Raw genomic sequence first — 21430 nt, 5'->3', positions numbered from 1 at the left:
GCCCCCCCCACACACAGAATATGAAAACCACCTCCCAGCTGACCAGGGTGCCTAGTGACTGCAATGTGTGTGTGACCTGCTGCTGAACATGCCCCCCTGTCTGTACCCTGGTAAAGGTGACTGTCCTGTCCAATTACCAACCCCCTTCCCCCCCCCTTCAAACACACTGTCCTCTAAAAGAACATGATGGAAACAGTAATTAACAGAAAGGTATTTTTTATTAGCAACTAAACAGTTAGGGGATGAAACTGGGCCGGGGGCTTGGGTGAGGCGGGAAGGAAAGGATTTATCAAATTTTGGGGAATGAGAGCCTTCTGTTACTTGAGCAGTCTGCAGGGGTGGAGTGACAGTTTTCACGGCCCCTGCCGCCCCTCCTTCTTGGGACTTTGTGGCGGGGGAGGGCGCTTAGAGATAGACTGCAGCAGGGCTCTGTCCTCCTGCCTCCGGTCCTGCAGAACATCCACAAGACGCCGGAGCGTGTCCGTTTGCTCCCTCATTAGTCCAAGCAGCGTTTGAGTCGTCTGCTGGTCTTCCTGACGCCACCTCTCTTCCCGTTCAATGTGTGATCGATGGATTTGCGACATGTTCTCTCTCCACTGGGTCTGCTGGGCTGCCTCGGCTCGGGAGCAGCCCATAAGTTCTGAGAACATGTCGTCCCGTGTCCTTTTCTTTCTCCTCCTAATCTGCGCCAGCCTCTGGGAGGGGGATGCCAGGGTAGGTTGGGAGACAGTCGCAGCTGTGGGATGGGAAAAAGGGAGTGAATTCCTCACAAAGATAATTTTTTGTGAACAATGAACATAGTCTTTCTCTGTGAACAAGACCATGCACAGCACCTATCACATGCGCACTCAGGACAAGGTCGAATTTTCGGCCTTCGCATTCAGTGCCTGGGGTCTTGCACTGGAGATCAGACAAGCGGGGCAGGACAGCGGAATTTGGGTAGCAGGCTGACATGTTAAGCCATAGACTTTTGGCTGCTTAAAACTTAAATTATAGCAGTGCCCTCCTTTCACGTTCAAAGCAATGCTCCTAGCATTGGCCAGTTCCTGCTGCCGGCAATCCGGCAAGCATGAACTCTGCCCCTGTCCCACCCCCTCGCGGCTGTCCCCGGGAAAGATCCCTGTATGCTGCCCCTCTCCCGCCTCCACTGCGTGGCTGTAAACCGCCGGTTACAGTTCTGTAAAGGAACAGGCAAGCAGTCCCAACAGTAACATTCCCCTAATTCTAAGCAGGTCACCATGAGCGACATCACTCTGCTGAGGATTTCTGGGACAGAGAAAGACCGCATGCTGCGTGAAAGCCAGCAAAACCCAGGGCCGTATGCCGCCATGCTCTGCAAGGCAATGATCCCAGAGTACTTGATGATAGCCTGGCGTGGAAAAGTTTCCTACCACGGAGGACACAATAAGGCTGCTCTCCCCAGGAACCTCATGCAAAGGCTTTCCAATTACCTCTAGGAGAGCTTCGTGGAGATGTCCCATGAGGATTTCAGCTCTATTCCCGGACATATAGACCTTCTTTTGCAGTAGTTGCACTGCCAAGGACTAAAACGTGAAGCGCCTAGGGCAAACTAATCATGAAAAACCCATTGTTAATATTCCTGTTCTGTTCAAAATAAACGTTTACATGTTTTAAACACTTACCGACTGATCCTTCCCCTGATTCTGGGTCCGGGTTAACGCCTGGGGACGCTTGGTAGGGGATCTCTGTGAGGGTGATGAAGAGATCCTGGCTGTCGGGGAAATCAGCGTTGTAAGCGCTGTCGACTGCCTTGTCCTCCTCATCTCCTTCCTCATCTTCCCCGTCCGCTAACATCTCCGAGGAACCGGCCGTCGACAATATCCCATCCTCAGAGTCCACGGTCAGTGGTGGGGTAGTGGTGGCGGCCACACCTAGAATGGAATGCAGTGCCTCGTAGAAACGGCATGTCTGGGGCTAGGATCCGGAGCGTCCGTTTGCCTCTTTGGTCTTCTGGTAGCCTTGTCTCAGCTCCTTGATTTTCACACAGTACTGCGTTGCATCCCGGCTGTATCCTCCCTCTGTCATGGCTTTTGAGATCTTCTCGTAGATCTTTGCATTCCGTCTTTTCGAGCGCAGCTCTGAAAGCACGGACTCATCGCCCCACACAGCGACCAGATCCAAGACTTCCCGATCAGTCCATGCTGGGGCCCTCTTTCTATTCTGGGATTGCATGGTCCCCTCTGCTGGAGAGCTCTGCATCGTTGCCAGTGCTGCTGAGCTCGCCACGATGTCCAAACAGGAATTGAGATTCAAACTGCCCAGACCGGAAAAGGAATTCAAATTTTCCCGGGGCTTTTCCTGTGTGGCTGGTCAGAGCATCCGAGCTCGGACTGCTGTTCAGAGCGTCAACAGAGTGGTGCACTGTGGGATAGCTCCCGGAGCTATTAGTGTCGATTTCCATCCACACCTACCCTAATTCGACATGGCCATGTCGAATTTAGCGCTACTCCCCTCGTTGGGGAGGAGTACAGAAATCGAATTTAAGAGACCTCTATGTCGAACTAAATAGCTTCGTTGTGTGGACGGGTGCAGGGTTAATTCGATTTAACGCAGCTAAATTCGACACAACCTCCTAGTGTAGACCAGGCCTTAGTGGCTTGAGCATTGGCCTGCCAAACCCAGGGTTGTGAGTTCAATCCTTGAGGGGGCCATTTAGGGATCTGGGACAAAAATCTGTCTGGGGATTGGTCCTGCTTTGAGCAGGGGGTTGGACTAGATGACCACCTGAGGTCCCTTCCAACCCTGGTATTCTATGATTCTACCACATAAAAACCAAAGAATGTCTTCTCAGTTAAAAAGTGCAAGAAGCATAAATGAGATCATTAGTGATATTATTCATTGGTAATGTGTCTGGTTCCGTTATTACTATGATTTTACGTGAAAAATATTACACATTTTATTTTTACTTGGAATTATTATTACTATCATCAGTAGGGTTCTCCTGAGATCTGACAATAAAATCTGGTAGAATTGTTAATTGTTAATAAATCTGCATTGGCAGATTCAGTACAGGAATTGAACTGAGACCTAATAATTGTAATTATTATATTACACTGATTTAATGTGATACATTGCCATGAAATTCTTCATTGTAACAAGGGCTTTCATTCAATTACATTTTATAGCTGCCCTATAAGGAACCATTACCATTGAAACAAAAGCAAATTCTAAATACAAGTGGTTTTTTTTGTTTTGTTTTTAAAGACTTTCTGGATCCCTGGATGTCCTCAGAGCTTAGGGGGTCACTTTTTAGTATGGTACCTATTCAATCTCTGTCACTCCTGATATGACTGAAGATGACTTCAGGAAGCTACTCAAAGCACTTCTCTGTCCTACTTTTCTTCAGGTCCATAGCTGAGCACATTACTTCCATGGCATTTCCAGGCTCTGTTAACTCAGAACCAGAGGGCCAAGTTACCTCCATGGCAGCTTGTTGTGCTATCGCTAGGCCATGGCCTCAGCTCAAATCAATATTATTGCCATCTCATTATCTGTGTTCTTAGCTCTTTCAACTCCTCATCCACTATGGTGATGATAGTACTGCACCCATCAGACAATAATAGAAATTCCATTCAAACGGATCTGTAACAGTCCTTAAAATATTCATTGCAAATAATACTTACTTTGAGGTCTTTAAAAGGTGGAGTGTGAGAAGATGTGTAAGAAGAAATGTTTAAATCAAGGCATCTATTTTCAATACAGTTGTTGTAGTAGGACTCAAGCACATACCGAGAGGAGAGGGGAGAGAGACTAGTTCATAGGCTGTAAGGGAAAGTAGTAATTAGTGTATGAAATGTGACAAAATTTTGACAAATGATCTGGGGTAGAAAAGTAGTTCTGTCCAATAAACAGGAGCAGCATTTTCATGGTTAAACACAATTTCTACTCTGATTTCACATCCTGATTGGCATTCCTGAGAAGTAGTACTTTCCAAGAGTACTTTGGAGGTTCTTGGCACTTACTACAATATAGATCAGGAATGCTTTTCCTACTCTCTCCATCATAGCTGATCCCCTGACCAAAACAACATTTTAAAAATATTACTGAAGAGGCAACTGATGACATCGGTCATTCTAACAATAATTCAAAGTAACTATGCCACATTTACTGATAAAACTGAACACACGTAACTTTAAAATGTCATTAAATTTTTCATCCAGAAAAACTGAAATTGCTTTAGGATTTGTTCTCCTGAATTTAACAAGTTTTAAAACAAACTAAACATACCATCTTTGCCCTAAGTCATGTGTAGAGGGTATTTGTAAAGTGACAGCAAAGCTAAAATGTTATTAAATGTTTGTTTTTCTTCTCCTCTAGATCAATGAACTGAGCCATGTTCAAATTCCTATTATGTTGATGCCAGATGATTTCAAAGCATATTCAAAGATAAAGGTGGACAATCACCTTTTCAACAAGTAAGTGCAAGTAACAACCCTTTGTAGAGGGGGATAAAGCTCCTGGCAGCGATATTTTACAAAATTCTATAAACTCTGTTATTTTTCAATGAATGGGAGTAAAGTTTTGCTGATTAAGTTAATCCTGTGATAAACATAACCATCTGTTATATTCCAAAAAGCAACAGCAGGGCCTACTGGGTAGTACTCTTTGGCCATATGGTATATTATTACCCATGAATATCTTCTACCTAGAAAATGATTGTTCTGTTTATGATGGAAATTTTTGTTTAGGTATTTTAAATGCATAAATCTTTGTACAGTTATTTTTTATATCTGAAACAAAAAAGTTATAAATCAGAATAAACAGTGGAATAGGGAGTATTTCAAAGCCAAATAAGGAATGTACACCTTTTCATAATCCTTGATATGAAATCATATAAAATGTTGACCATACTACCCCATTCTGTTATATGATAAACTATGGAATTAGTTGGAAATTTATTAGAATGATTTAGCAAAATAATGACTTCAGGCATTTGTTTTCAGCAATGTACATTAGTCGTGTGTTTCAGATACAAAATAATAGCATGAGCACTTTTATGCACTTTTATAAAGATAAAATGAAGGTTAAAAATATTCTAGAAAATGGAATGATTCCATTATTTTGTACCTTCTAATCTGTGGCAAAGTTCAAAGAGAAGAAGTAGCAATTACTCGTTCTGAGTATAACAGTGAGGTTAATTATAGGATTTTAAAACTAATCCATCATTAAAGGAGTCCATGTTTTATAAAAGTTTTGGTGTTTCTCTGAGTTTTTTGGTGTCATAGTTGAATCCTTGTATAATCCAATTTAAGGTTTTTCCTTTAGAGCATTAGTAGGGCAAAGAGAAAATTATTTCACTGTTTTTGAGTCCAGATGTGAAGACTTGTCAAAATTTAGATGTATGGACTTCATCCAGTTCTTATATAGCTGATTACCAAGCCCTATGTGTATGTCTATAAAAGAGAGAAAATAGACCTGATAGAGGTTGGAGTAGATGGACTCTTAAGTCTGCTTTGTCTCTGTTTTGTACAAAAGTTTAAGATGTTATTGTCCTGAGTTATTTATTTGAACATGCATGTGAATTTCACTGTTTTGCATTCTATTTCAGAGAAAACATGCCAAGTCATTTCAAATTTAAGGAATATTGTCCAATGGTATTCCGCAATCTGAGAGAGAGATTTGGAATAGATGATCAGGACTTTCAGGTAGGTTGACTATCAATATACATGTGAAGAACTATTCATAGCGCCACTGGCTATGAGCAGGAGAATCTGTTTGTGTGGAAGTCTGCCCACAGATCATCATAGGCCTATACTTCGAGAGTCTGTCTGCTCATTCAGTGAGAAAATGGGCTTCTCCCACCCTTCTTAGTTATAATTAAGAAGGAACAGGACAGGAGTATACTAATTCTGAGATTGTCAGTGGTGTAGCTGAGATTGTGCAGGAGCTATAGACCCACATGAAGGTGGTGGTTTTGTTTAGTTTTTGAAGGGGGTTGTTTTTTAATTATAAACTGGGGGAGGGGGTTTGGAGTCTGCTTAGGCATTTAATAAGGGATCCAGGAGAGAAGCCCTAGTAGGGAGATGCCTGCTGGTTCTTCATCTGATGTAGACAATGTTGAGGCAGTAAGAGAGTTTTCTGCCTCTTTCCTTTTTTTCCTATTTCTTGCAATTTTCAGTATCTTGGTCCTTAGCTTTTTCTTGTCTCTGTGTCCTCAATACTTGTGTGTCTGTTCTCCTCCTCCTGTTGCATCACTAGGGCCCTATCAAATTCATGGTCCATTTTGATTAATTTCACGACCAGAGGGTTTTTAAATTGGTCAATTTCAGGTTTTCAGATGTTTACATCTGAAATTTCACAGTGTTGTGACCGTGGGGGTCCCAACCCAAAAGGTACCCGGAGGTGGGTCTGGTCTCTTCCCCCCTCCCCCCCAGCCCGACTGGGACTCACAGCTATGAGCCCCCAGCTGGGGTCCTCCCAGCAGCACGGAGAAGGGCTTATTTCACGGTCCATGACTTTCTACTTGTTCTGTTTCCTACTGCTGCACATACCCGCCACAGTGGAGTTGTTGAGGCTAGGTATAGTGCCTCTTGCAGTGAAAGGAAAGAGGTATGTCTGGACAGCACCGATGGGAGATGCTGTATCCACTGAGCAACTTTAGCAAGGCACAGCAGTAACACAAGTGTTGTTTGAACATAGTCTCACTGCATGTGTTAGTACCTCTGTCTCTTTTTCCTTCTCACCCCATATTTTACTAACCAGAAAGAGAACCAGGGTGGTACTTTTGCTATCTTCCAATTGTCATGATCTGAAGACAGAAACATATGCAGAGCATTGGAGCAGAGTAAAGAGCAGATTTGGCAAGCTAACAGAACACTGCAGGACCTGGCAGCGTTAGAAGAAGCTCTCCCAGCCTGATGATAACTCTGGCTGCTTGGCTTTCTGTCCTCACAAAAAGGAATGGCCAGAGTACTGCACCACTATAGGAAAAGAAAGTAATAGCGCTCTGTTCCAGCGTAACCTTACTCTTACCTACTGCCATTCCCCTAATCACTTGTGGCTGTATTTCCTCCACACACTATTCCAGCTACCCACCTCCTTCCGCCATGACACTACAAATGGTTCTGTCCTTTTTCTATCCAATGCTTATTGTGAACCCAATATTTTTCCCTTCCCTGACAATGTCCCAGTGCTGTCCTTTTATTATGCACTCTTCCAATAGAAGTTACCTTTTTTTTTTTCTCCCTTTCACTGTTACCACCCCACCATCATTCAGCTACATTTTTATCTCATCTTGACATACTCTGACATCTCCTGCTGAATTTCGACTTGCCAAACCTGGATCTTAGATTTCTAACCTGGTGAAATGATGGTACAAGCCATTCCCGTCTGTTTGGAGCCCGCTAAACTTCTGCTTCTTGTTTTAGAGTTGCTGATTTAAACTAAGAAAGCAGAGCTGATTGAAACTTTCTGAATTTTTGTTTTTAAGCAAAACTTTTCATTGAAACTTGAAATTTAAATGAGAAGATTGGAATAACTTTTTTTGCAAGCATTTTCTCAAAAAATTCAGCCTGTTTCTCAATCTGCTATAGAGCTTGTCAATTTTTTCTGAATTCTGATTTTAATAGAATCAAAATTAACTTCCCATTTTTCAAATAGCTCCCTAAGAAGGAAGATATTCTATAATATATTTGAGTTTAACATTTACATTCAGAATGTTTCTTCAAAATTTTTTACAGATCCTTCCACCTGTAGATTTCTGGTTCAAATTTGACTAATCATAGAAGATTAGGGTTGGAAGAGACCTCAGGAGATCTAGTCCAACCCCCTGCTCAAAGCAGGACCAATTAAATCATCCCAGCAGGGGCTTTGTCAAGCCAGGCCTTAAAAATCTCTAAGGATGGAGGTTCCACCACCTCCCTAGGTAACCCATTCCAGTGCTTCACCACCCTCCTAGTGAAATAGTTTTTTCCTAATATCCAACCTAGACTTCCCCCACTGCAACTTGAGATCATTGTTCCTTATTCTGTCATCTGGTACCACTGAGAACAGCCTAGCTCCATCCTCTTTGGAATACCCCTTCAGGTAGTTGAAAGTTGCTATCAAATCCCCCCTCTCTTCTCTTCTGCAGATTAAATAAGCCCAGTTCCCTCAGCCTCTTCTCATAAATCATGTGCCCCAGCCCCCTAATTATTTCCATTGCCGTCCACCTCCACTTAACTCTCTCCAATTTGTCCACATCCTTTCTGTAGTGGGGGGGACCAAAACTGGATGCAATACTCCAGATGTGGCCTCACCAGTGCCGAATAGAGGGGAATAATCACTTCCCTTGATCTACTGGCAATGCTCCTATAATGCAGCCCAATATGCCATAGCCACCTTGGCAAAAAGCGCACACTGACTCATATCCAGCTTTTCGTCCACTGTAATCCCCAGGTCTTTTTTTGCAGAACTGCCGCTTAGCCAGTCGGTCCCCAGCACGTAGCAGTGCATTGGATTCTTCCATCCTAAGTGCAGGACTCTACACTTGTCCTTGTTGAACCTCATCAGATTTCTTTTGGCCCAATCCTGCAATTTGTCTAGGTCACTCTGGACCCTATCTCTACTCTCCAGCCTATCTACCTCTCCCCCCAGCTTAGTGTCATCCGCAAAATTGCTGAGGGTGCAATCCATCCCATCATCCAGAACATTAATGAAGATGTTGAACAAAACCGGCCTAGGGACTGACCCCTGGGGCACTCTGCTTGATACCGGCTACCAACTAGACTTTGAACAGTTGATCACTACCTCTTGAGCCCAACGATCTAGCCAGCTTTCTATCCACCTTATAGTCTATTCATCCAATCCATACTTTTTTAACTTGCTGGCAAGAATATTGTGGGAGACCATATCAAAGGCTTTGCTAAAGTCAAGATATATCACGTCCACCACTTTCCCCATATCCACAGAGCCAGTTATCTCATCATAGGAGGCAGTCAGGTTGGTCAGGCATGACTTGCCCTTGGTGAATCCATGTTGACTGTTCCTGATAACCTTCCTCTCCTCCAAGTGCTTCAAAATGGATTCCTGCTTCATGATTTTTCCAATGACTGAAGTGAGGCTGACCACTTTTTCCTTTTTTTAAAGATGGGCACTATATTTACCTTTTTCCAGTCGTCCGGGACCTCCCCTGATCGCCACGAGTTTTCAAAGATAATGGCCAATGGCTCTGTAATCACATCAGTCAACTCCCTCAGCACCCTCAGATGCATTAGATCCGGACCCATTTATTTGTGCATGTCCAGCTTTTCTAAATAGTCCTTAACCTGTTCTTTCACCGCTGAGGGCTGCTCACCTTCTCCCCATACTGTGCTGCCCAGTGCAGCAGTCTGGGAGATGACCTGTTCTGTGAAGACTGAGGCAAAAAAAGCATTGAGTACTTCAGCTTTTTCCACATCATCGGTCACTAGGTTGCCTCCCCCATTCAGTGAGGGTCCCACACTTTCCCTGACTACCACCTTGTTGCTAACATGCCTGTAGAAACCCTTCTTGTTATCCTTCACATCCCTTGCTAGCTGCAACTCAAATTGTGCTTTGGCCTTCCTGGTTACACCCCTGCATGCTCAAGCAGTATTTTTATACTCTTTCCTAGTCATCTGTCCAAGTTTCCACTTCTTGTAAGCTTCCTTTTTGTGTTTAAGCTCACCAAAGATTTCTCTGTTAAGCCAAGCTGGTCGCCTGCCATATTTGCTATTCTTTCTGCACATTGGGATGGTTTGTTCCTGCACCCTAAATAAGGCTTCTTTAAAATACAGCCAGCTCTCCTGGACTCCTTTCCCCGTCATATTAGCCTCCCAGTGGATCCTGCCCATCAGTTCCCTGAGAGAGTCAAAGTCTGCTTTTCTGAAGTCCCAGGTGTGACGGGTTAGATCACAGAAACCCCCTTGGGAGCTGCCAACTGATGTGCCAAGACTACTTCTGCCCCTGCTTTCCCTGCCAGCTCGGGACCCCAGCACTCTGTCTTGCTGAGCCAGACACGCCCGTCTGCTCCAACACAGACCCAGGGTCTGAATTACTTGCACCAAAGCTGCAGGCTTGACTGAAAGCAGCTAACAGAAGTGTTCTTGTCTTTAACACTCAGATGCCCAACTCTCAGTGGGGTCTGAAGCCCAAATAAATCCATTTTACCCTGTATAAAGCTTTATACAGGGTAAATTCATAAATTGTTCACCCTCTATAACACTGATAGAGAGATATGGACAGCTGCTTGCCCACCCAGGTATTAACACATACTCTGAGTTAATAAATAAGTAAAAAGTGATTTTATTAAATACAGAAAGTAGGATTTAAGTGGTTCCAAGTAGTAACAGACAGAACAAAGTAAGTCACCAAGCAAAATAAAATAAAACACGCAAATCTATGTCTAATCAAACTGAATACAGATAATCTCACCCTTACAGATGCTTCAGTAAGTTTTTTTTCCTCAGACTGGACACCTTCCAGGCCTGGACACAATACTTTCCCCTGGTACAGCTCTTGTTCCAGCTCAGGTGGTAGCTAGGGGATTCTTCATGATGGCTCCCTCTTTTTCCTGTTCCACCCACTTATGTCTTTTGCAGAAGGCAGGAATCCTTTGTCCCTCTGGGTTCCCATCCCTCCTCTCAATGGAAAAGCACCAGGTTAAAGATGGATTCCAGTTCATGTGACATGATCACATGTCGCTGTAAGACCCCAAGCCTTCATTCTTCCCAGCCTGACTCACAGGAAGGCTTGCCTACAAATAGAGCCATCTACAGTCAATTGTCCTGGTTAATGGGAGCCATTAAGATTCCAAACCACCATTAATGGCCCACGCTTTGCAAAATTAGAATAGGCCCTCAGAGTTGTATTTCATATTTCTAGTTTCAGATACAAGAGTGATACCTTTACACAAATAGGATGCCCACACTCAATAGACGATAAGCTTTGTAATGATACCTCACAAGAGACCTTTTGCATGAAGAATATTCCAGTTACATTATATTCACCCATTAGCATATTTTTATAAAATCATATAGACTGCAATGTCACACAGAGTCCATATTCTGCTGCTCTCCTTTCTTCCTTTTGTCAGGATCCTGAACTTGACCATCTCATAATCACTGCTATCCAGGTTGCCACCCACTTCTACTTCCCCTACCAATTCTTCTCTGTTTGTGAGCAGCAGGTCAAGAGGAGTATGGCCCCTAGTTGGTTTCTCCTGCACTTGCACCAGGAAACACTCTCCAAAAACTTTCTGGATTATCTGTGCACTGCTGTATTGCTCTCCCAGCAGATGTCAGGGTGATTGAAGTCCCCCATGAGAACCAGAGCCTGTGATCTGGAAACTTCTGTTAGTTGTCCGAAGAAAGCCTGGTCTACCTCATCTTCCTGGTCTGGTGGTCTATAGCAGATGCCCACAATGACATGACCCTTGTTGCTCTTGCCTCTAAACTTAACCCAAAGATTCTCAACAGGCTTTTCTCCAGTTTCATATTGTAGCTCTGAGCAATCATACTATTCCCTTACATACAGTGCAACTCATCCACCTTTTCTCCCCCACCTGTCCTTCCTGAAGTGTTTATACCCATCCATGACAGTGCTCCAGTCATGTGAGTTACCCCACCAAGTCAGTTATTCCAATCACAGCATAGTTAGTTGACTGTGCCAGGACTTTCAATTCTTTCTGTTGGTTTCCCAGGCTTCTTGCGTTCGTGTACAGGCACCTAAGATAACTAGCCGATTGCCCTGCTTTCTCAGTATGAATCAGGAGGCCTCCCCTGTTGCACCCTCCTTCTTGTGTTTCCTCCCAATATCCCATTTCCCCATTTACCTCAGGGCTTAGGTCACCATCCCCCGGCGAACCTAGTTTAAAGCCCTCCTCACTAGGTTAGCAAGCCTGCCTGCGAAGATGCTCTTCCCTCTCTTCGTTAGGTGGATTCCATCTCTTCCTAGCAATCCTTCTTCCTGGAACAACATCCCATGGTCGAAGAATCCAAAGCCCTCTCTCTGACACTACCTGCATAACCACGCATTTACCTCCACAATTTGATAGTCCCTACCTGGGCCTTTCCCTTCAACAGGGAAGATAGACTAATGAAGTTCCTCTTGACCAGGAGGAAAGTGGATTCTGCAGCTGAGGGACTTTCATGGAAAACACTCTGCCAGGTACCCTCTCACATTTAAATTGGAAGGAATCTAGCTCATACACCTCCAGTGACCACAGCTATGTACATTCTACAGGACAGAGGTGATCTGTTAATTAGGCAGGTTCCAGGCCATTTAAGACTTTATAAGTTAAAAGCTGCATCTTAAACTCACTTGAAGGCAGTAGGCAGTCGATGTAGATCATGGAGCACCTGTATCATGTGCTTGAAGTGAGATATTCTACTTAATGAGTCACCTCATTCACTAGTTTGAGCATTGGCCTGCTAAACCCAGGGTTGTGAGTTCAATCCTTGAGGGGGCCATTTAGGGAAATGGGGTAAAAATCTGTCTGGGGATTGGTCCTGCTTTGAGCAGGGGGTTGGACTAGATGACCTGAGGTCTCTTCCAATCGTGATATTCTATGATCTATGATCTGTCTACATCTGTCTAGTTTTGGAGCAAAGCTGACCTTGTCTTGATGATGACTAAAGATAATCAGCCATCACAAAACGTTCAGCCTCTGTTCCATGACCCAGTTGAAACATTACTATGTGTAACCTAGGGTCTGGTCCAAATTAACCAGAACATGCCGCATTAAGTATATTGAATGCATGCAATTAACTGATTGCCAGCAATCTATAGAACAGGAAATATTAGAAAGTATTTGGTTTATAATTTCAAACAATTAATAAATCAATAAAATTATAAGATGCTTTTGGAGGATTCTTGAACAGAAAGGCTGAGTCAAATTATTTACTGTGAATTATTTATATAGTGCTACTTGTTTGTATTGAATTATCAAATAACTGCGTTCTTAGAATTTTAAAAATAGAAAGTTCTCTCTGCTGATTGTGCCCTTCTCACATTTCATTTGCAAATATGGTTATCCTGTCCCCCATCCTCAAAGAAGCTCACACTGAGACAGCTTCATTTCATTTACTACTTGTTTGTGCAGCTGATGCAGCAACATTGAAGTCACTAGAAATGTTCATAGCTTTGGGAATAGGTTTTAATAGGTTCCTCCTACTACAGAATCAGTCCCACATGGCTTTTCCACTGTGCCCCGTAACCTCTGACTTCTATGTGGAAGTTTAAAAAGAATAATAATTGGAAAACCTTAGTGGAAGTAGATTATAAGAGAGGATATATTTGCCATGCTTTTGCCAATTGCCAATTGATATTGAAGGGGAAGGTGTTTTCACAAACCCCAAGCAAGCTTTATATTACTTAGAAACACCATCCTTTCTCCCTCCCACCTGAGAAAATGCACACACCTTAACATTACCATAACTGTCATGCACCACATACTATGCACTGCAGCCTTAACTCTGCCCTCTTGGGATGCCAGCTTTCTATCACCTCCCTTGACCAAACTACCCCCTCCTAATACAACACACTACTACACCAAACATCCACAAATCATAATGTTGGGAGGGATAGTTTGTTAAAGGCATGAGTGCAGGAGGTCAGACTGAGGTTGTGGTATGCAGTAGTTTAGTGGTATTGTTAAGGGTTTGTGCCAGTGGATGGAGGAGAAGAAGGTATGTACTGTTAGCTGTGTGAATTTTTTATTTCTTTGATCTTTATGGCTTTTTGTCATGTACACTGTGTATGTGGCAACCCTAAATGCTCCACAAGTAAGTTTTTTGCATATTATTTATTATATGGTTATGCAGAGTTATGAGCTATCATTCTTAATGGAAAACTAATGAGAGAGGAAGTAAATTGACCATCATGATCATTAAGTCCCAAGTCACTAACTAATAAACTTCTGAGACCAAAACAGCAAATTCCACTCCTAAGTGTGACATTTCTATCACAGGAGAGTAGATAGAGGACATCTTAATGCAGGTTCCATTTGGGAAGATATGACCCCTTTTAATTAAGGTTTTGGAGAATTTGGGTTTTTTTTTTTCCCCCTTGCTCTTCAGCAGAGATGGAGAGAGGTTGGTGCTCCAGGGAAAAAGAGAGGTGGGATGGTTGTTACAATTTAATAAATGGCATAGGCTAATGTTTGAAATGCTTTGGAAAATTAAGGTAAAATCTGGATATTCAAGGTGACAAAGTTATCATAGCAATATGTATGTAATGATAACAAAAGATTTAACAAGATGCAAAATGACCATATTTTCAAAATCAAAAACCAGAATGCTTTTGTGGAACATTTTTTAGAGTTGCAAAATAGTTGTACAAAAGGCTTTTTAAAAAATGCAGCTGGTGTCAGTATGCCAGCTTCTGACAAGCATATTACTTGAAATGGAAGACTTTTTTCCTTTTACTTAGTGTTCTGAATGTATGCAGTGTTGTTGTAGCCGTGTCAGTCCCAGGATATTTGAGAGACAAGGTGGGTGAGGTAATATCTTTTGTTGGCCCAACTTCTCTCTAAGGGTTCTGAATGCATTTATAGTGAAATGCTGAACAAGTGTCATTAACATTCACTTTGATCAAAAGAAGAGCTTTAATGGTATATACACTTACTCAACTTTTTTTTTCCACTCCACTCCAAACATAGTTTATCACACTGAACATTCATTCCACTGGATTGTTTGTTCCTGCTAAACACCGAGAAGGGCTTACTCAATATAACCGTTCATCTTGAACAAACACTTGGCAGTTATAGTATTTTTGATAAAATAAACGCCCAGGACATTTCAGGTGTGCTGCAGGAAGTTCCCGGGACATCAGGACATCATAAGTAACACTGGGCCTGTCGAAGTAAAACCAGGATGTGCTCATTTTAATGCTTCAACCCTGATGAGTTTAAAAAAATATACTAAACAAGAGAAGGTTATTGTCCTCTGGGAAACGCATCTATTTGACCATGAGACTTCCTCCTTCAAACTATCTTGGATGGAGCCTGTATGTCTCTCTCTTCGGGAGAAGTTACTGTATTGCTCGCAGTGTGTGAAAACAAACTAGAATTGATAGTAGATGTTTGAGGGTTATAACCTATGACATTTGTATTGAGAAAAGACTTTGCTGGCATTTATGTGTTGAATTGTGATTTTATATAGAAAATCTTTTTCACATTAGCCACTCTTCAGAATCATCATTTGTACACTGGAGATTTTAATTGTATAAGACACAATAACTAAAACTTCAAAGAAAGGTAACGCCCTCAATTTGAATGCAGAGGAGATTGGCTTATTTACTTATTCTTATTTTTGTATTATTTGCACCTAAGAGCACCAGTTATGGACTACCCATTGTGCTACTCACTCTGCAGACAGATGAAAGACTGTACCTGCCCCTCAGAGCTTACTGTTGTGGGTATCTGGCATCTGTTGTGTCCTAATATAAAATCCCACTATAAGAGAATATAGATTATTTTTTCTCTCCAGCACATAAATTGCTTAAGATAATCCAAAAGGAAATGTACAGGGTGAATAGTTCCAATAAACTATCAAGTATACTCTAGAATTCTTTCAAATCATTTTAGATTGAGATTTTTAGATCCTAGGTTTTTCAGGGCAGAATTTTTATTGTACTATCCAGAGCTGAACACTTAATCGGTGCTAAATAAATGATGGTAATCTAAATGTTCCCCAAACTTTTCTGCAGTGGGATACAACCTTTTTAAAGAAGGTGAATTTCCTTACATCAGTAAAGAAGCATAGTGAAATCTTCACACAAGCAAACTACTTAGGAGATTTTTACTAGGGGCATATGCTAGGAGGTATTTAAGTTTTTTTCTGTAGGAGAATCACTATTGAGTTTTCAACACTTAAAAATATTTGTGGAAGCTACTTTGTACTTTAAATCTAAATTGGGTCAATGCAGAGGTATGAGAGAATTCTGTAAAACCAGGACAGAATTAAATCTCATATTAACCTGAAGGGTTTGGAAGGATCTTGAGGTAGAAGGTATATGAATATAGAAATAAAGTTTAGTCCTGGCCAAAGTGTTTCATAAATAGAGATAATGTAGCTAAGCCAATACTTAAAATTTAAAAAGCTGACCGCAGAGCCCACCAAGATGTATGCAATATTATTGTTTATTATAGTGATCTGTGAGCTTGAACAATTACAGTGCTAGGAATTCAAATATATTTTAACTGATTAAATTGTCCCCACCTAATTAATTAGGCAATAAGAGGCATTAGCCAGCCTCAGAAAGTGAGTTCATATTCCCAGTGGAAGAAGAAAAAGCCTCAGGCCTGAGCTGACATGATTCAATTGTTTTTAAAACACAAACACAAACTGACACTTTTACTTTCTGAAACATATTGTGAAGCCTTTGAGAAAGGTTCACTTCCTAAGGGGTTCCATATAATTTGTATTTAAACCTAAGAGAGATCTCCACCTTGTCATTTTATCACCCATTTTCCCTTCTAAATAATGGCTTCCAATAGTAGCTAAAATCCTTGTGGGTTAAGAGACTTCTTTCAGGAATAATCCACTATGACCTATCAGGATTTGTCCAGGGCTGAAAATTTGAAAAGCCTGTTCCATCTTACTGGTGTGGTCCTGTTCACTAGCTGAAGAAATTATACAATGGAGCAAAAGCAAGCGTCTACTAGTTCATTAGTATTAGAGGCATTTTCTCTCTCAAGGCTACACTCCGGGGTCGTTCTGTTTCACCCCTTCTGTTTCTGGGCTCACTTAATGTGAAATGTCCCATTGAGAGGGGAATTCCAACTTGGTAAAGAAAGGGATGTAATATCTTTTTGCAGATTTTCTGCTTTATGCTTCATATTCAGAAAAGTGCTCCAATGAGCATTGTTGCTTATAATGAGTGCCCTGTATTCAGGTCTGAGAATAAATTGGGAGAAGTCTAGTATTTTCATTGAGAGAAAGGATTATGGAACAGATAATGAGTAATTTACTGTAGATAAGTTTAAATACTTGGAATATGGTTCACAAGAAAGGAATCCCAATTAACTTTGAACAATGTCATCCCCATTACAGAGCAAGATAGGACTAATATAGACAAATTGTCCCACTTACCTCTTTCATTAATCAGACATAGTGTAATTAAAATGAATGTTCTTCCCAAATATCTTTGTTTTCAGAATCTTCTGCAGATATCCTTGCTAATTTGTTCCAGAGGATAGATAGAATTTATTCATAAGGAAAGAATTCTCCACTTCATAAAATAGTTTGTGAACTGATTAACCCATAGGCACTGAGACATATCTTTTGATCTGATCCCTAAGGAAGAATAGAGGCCTCATAAAATACAGTGCTGTTCACACAACCCAGGCTATCTGAATTTAAAGTCTTAAAGTCTCAGGGAGTCTCTCCCCTGTGGATCCTGGTTCACAATCCACATGTGTGTAAGTCCTGAAGACAGTTATTTCTAGCAGTGGGATGATCTTGGAATTATGACAGTTCAGGATCTATATAACAGTCCTCTTTTTCTTGAGGCAACCAAAGCCAGCTATCATGTCCCTAGATATTTTTCACAGGCTTCTCCAACTTAGACATTTTAATATGGAAGAGATGAATTCCAGGTTTTCTGATGAGCCAAAATTTTAACCCATAGTTCCATAGCTACTGATTATTCTAGTTTTTAAAAAGTTATTAATTTATTATAAACAAAGGCCTAGAGAGGAGAACTAAAACTAAATGGGAGGAAAACCTAAATGTAGTACTCAGTGCAATACAGGAGTGATAATTATGTATGAACAAAATCATACATCAGTGCAAGACTGAGACTAGTTCTCATCAATTTAAGTCATCCCAGCAAGGCTACCCAAAATACATGTTAGTTTTGATGATTAAGTATATGAAGTGTAAAGTAGAATCTGGGATTTGTTATGGGAATGTAGAAAAGTCCACGTGTTCTGGAGCACAGTCTCACATCAGTTAGGGGAGATACTGAAAGTGAGGACTTTAATGCTGCTTCAGATATGTCTTTTGAATTACTTATCCAAATTAAGGTATCAGAGAAAGTTTCTAGGGAGTTTCTAAGCCAGGAGTTACTGTAGCATGGATCGTTGGTACACAGTTTTGATACCATTCTCACTGTGTGAGTGAACTTGTCAGATTGATACTTCTTTAACCTTTGGGGAAAAAACAATATGAAATATTAGATGAAATTGTCAAGACCTTAAAAAAAAAAAAGGCATAATGAATATGTGGAGCTCTTATGATGAATGAAGTCGTCTACCCTAGGATAAGAAACTTGAATCTTTTGTCAGAAAATACATGAATAGGTTTCTGATCTTTTTATCTGTTGATAATGTGCTGCAGTATATGTTATGTTGGTATGTAATTACTGTGTAGCCTTTTGGCTCAGTTGTTAAGATAACTATTGAGATATATTTTGTTAGAATTTTTCAACATACCTTTAAATGTATAAATATAATTATGCCCTGCTCCTCCCCTTTTTGACTAACACTGCCTCCTGCTACTTCAGATTACAATTTACGCTTCTGTGGCTGATTTTTTCCCCTGATTTGGAAGCTTAAATAGTGGTTTAATTTCAGCTGGTGCTGCCATATCTCTGAAAGGGAGCATCTGAAGTACTTATTCCTAACTGCTCTGGATAATGGAGAAATATGAGAAATAAAGGAATGTGACTTTCTCTGAATCTTGATAATTGGCTTTCACTTCTCCTTTCCCTCCGCCAGCACCACAAATGGATTCTCCTGTTTTTCTTCTCTTGTCCCCTTTGCATCTGTCAGTTCAAGTACTGTCCTCATTGTCAGTTCCCTCTGAGGCAGTGTGGCTGGACTCCAAGAGCCTCCTGCAGTAGAATAGGAAGTACTCAACTCTGGACTTCAGTACAGTGTTTAATCTCTGAGTGGTGGTGCTGCGTTCCCTACATCATCAGTGGATCTGGCAGTCCAGCGATATTAGTGTTATTTTGGAGGAAGATAGGGGTTGAGCTTGTCAGCATCTTCTCCTTTGCCCTCAGTCTTCATCCTTATTTCGCTAATACCAGGATGAGAACAATAACTACAAAGCATAAAGTGAAGTGAGATGGCACTTGACAAATCTAGTTGTCAGGGCCTTTGTGTACCAGTTGATTACCAAGTTGCGGTCAGGAGACCCATAGTGGGATCAGGGTCGAGCCAGGTCAGGATACCAGGAAGTCAGGGTCAGGTACCAGGATGCAGACAGGAGACAAATAGCGGAGTCAGGGATGAACTGGGGTAAGAAGCCAGAGTCTAGGCTTCACAGCAAAACAAGATCTGGAGCAGAAGCAAGCAAGCAGGCAGTCTGCATCTTTGCTCAGAGAGCTCTCTATGATGGCTTTCAGTGCTCAGTCTCCAATACAAGCTGCAACAGACGATTAGAATATTTAGTCACTGTTCCTAGCTCATGCATAATAGACCTGCTCTTTCACCAGCTCAGTCCCCTCTGAGCCTCGCTGAAGTGAAAAGGAATTCCACCTCTGAATTATCTAACATACATCTAATAGTGTAATTTGTCAGTGCTGTCCTCTAAATCACAGAACTTTCTCCCAATTTCCTCCTTCATTTCCATCCTTCTCTCGCCATTACAGTGAGCTTCATTTTGTCGCCTTCATAGGCAATCAGTGTTGAAGACATCTGTCAAAAGAGATAGGAAGTTTACTTATAAGATAAACACATTGGGTAAAATTCTGGCAAAACTCCTATTGACTTAAATGGGGCCAGTATTGCACACACTGATCCTGCACCATTCCCGGTGCTGACTGATAGGGAACAAAGGACTGATCTCAGAACCCATGCCTGATTCTCCTCATGGCCATGAACTATACAGCTGTTAAATCACTAGGCTGACACAATGAGCGTCAGTTTTAGTTGTCATGTTTTTAGTACAACAGTGGATAATTGCTCCTGCTACATACTGCTGCAGTTATATTGCTTGAGCAAAGCTGACCCATATGGACTCCAAAAACAATATACAAACTCTTGCGCCTTGATTTTTATTTCAGATACATAGCTGCATGTCACAGAATATCTTGTAAAGTTAGTTCTCCTGTTTATTCATGTGTGCTTGAATGAGATTAAACTATAGACTAGCATTTCTTAGTACATTTACTTGTAGCCAGACCGCGTGTGAAATTCCACTGAAAGTGAAAGATTTAGATCCTAGTGAGTACAGTGCCATTCAGTCAATTCTGTTTGAAAGATTAATGTCTTACTTTTTTTTTAAATCTGTTTCATCACAACAAACTATAATTTTGCGACCTTTTCTCTTTGTAAAAAGCTGCTTTTCTGTGATAATTTTTGACTTTTTTATAAAGAGGAACTTAATAAAGTATTTGTACTGTATCCAGAATGTAGCTTAAATGTTTAAAGTGTTGAGATATATAATCTTGAGTCTATTACAGAAGTAGCAATTATTAAACAATGACATTTACATGAGATGTATAAAAGATTAAAGATTAGAATGAGCTAATTAAATTGACCTTTAAATCGCCTCACTTTCTTTGAGTCTCTGGCTAATCCTAGACCTCCCACTGTGGAGTTAAACATCCTCACTGTGAACTTTAGGGGTAGTGGGAAGCGAAGGAAGAGCTGTACTGGCAGTTCCATTAAAAAAAAAATTAAGGTAGCATTTTGCCAGTTATAAATGTAACTTTCTAGTGTAGAGTAAACCTCATCTCTCCTATCCTTTTGTGGGGGAGGGAATAGGGGTCAGTTTTTCTCCCCCACAAGAAGAATAACTTTATTCTGAACAAGTGAATCCAAAGAAATATCTAACTCATGTGGCATAAAATTGTTCAGTGTAGGCAACAGAACCAAAACTTTTTTTTGAGGTGTTGAAGAGTTACTTCCTTCTTTATTATCTGGAATTAGGATAATTAACATTAGTATATTAACTTTATTGATTAAATTAAGCTGCTGCTTCTATTTTACTAACTCTTGTGGCTCCTGCTGTATTTGAAAGCCTTGCTAATGTAAAATATAGGAATAGAGAATTAAAGCTGCAAAAGGTAAAATGGGTGTTTCAGAGACCTGCTTGTTGCTATATTTAATAGGGTTTTCAAGAACTATGTGTTGTAGTGTAATTAGGGCCCAATTCAAAGCCATTTTAAGAAGGCAAAATAATGCCAAAATAGTGTTGCCATCCTGGGCAAAATAATGTAAAAGTTGGTACTGGCTTCAATTGATAAAGAACTAAAGGATAAGAATATAATTAATGCCAGTCAACATGGTTTGATGGAAAGTTGATCTTGTCAAACAAACCTAATTTCATTCTTGATGAAATAATAAATTTGATTGATAAAAGTAACTCCATAGATGTAATATACTTAGACTTTTGTAAGACATTTGACAGTACCACATGACATCCTGATTAAAAATTTAGCACTATACAATAGAGTGTATTAAATGGCTTGAGAACTGACAAATCTCAAAGTATTCGTCGATGAGGAATCATTATTGAAT

At 41.0% G+C, this 21430-nt stretch overlaps 1 protein-coding gene across 1 annotated transcript in view; it reads left to right on the top strand.

Moving 5' to 3' along the window:
* Nucleotides 1-21430, top strand: part of PIP4K2A (phosphatidylinositol-5-phosphate 4-kinase type 2 alpha) — a 201586-nt gene that overhangs the window by 101038 nt on the left and 79118 nt on the right. Inside the window, exons 2-3 of the mRNA XM_024199516.2 lie at nt 4339-4436; nt 5570-5666. Coding sequence (XP_024055284.1) covers nt 4339-4436; nt 5570-5666 — 195 coding nt within the window. The remainder of the gene's footprint in view (nt 1-4338; nt 4437-5569; nt 5667-21430) is intronic.

Source organism: Terrapene carolina, unplaced genomic scaffold (genome assembly GCF_002925995.2).
Source record: "Terrapene carolina triunguis isolate 2854851 unplaced genomic scaffold, T_m_triunguis-2.0 Scaffold84, whole genome shotgun sequence".
NCBI classification, from domain to species: Eukaryota; Metazoa; Chordata; order Testudines; family Emydidae; genus Terrapene; species Terrapene triunguis.
This window is presented reverse-complemented; position numbering and strand designations above follow the sequence as displayed.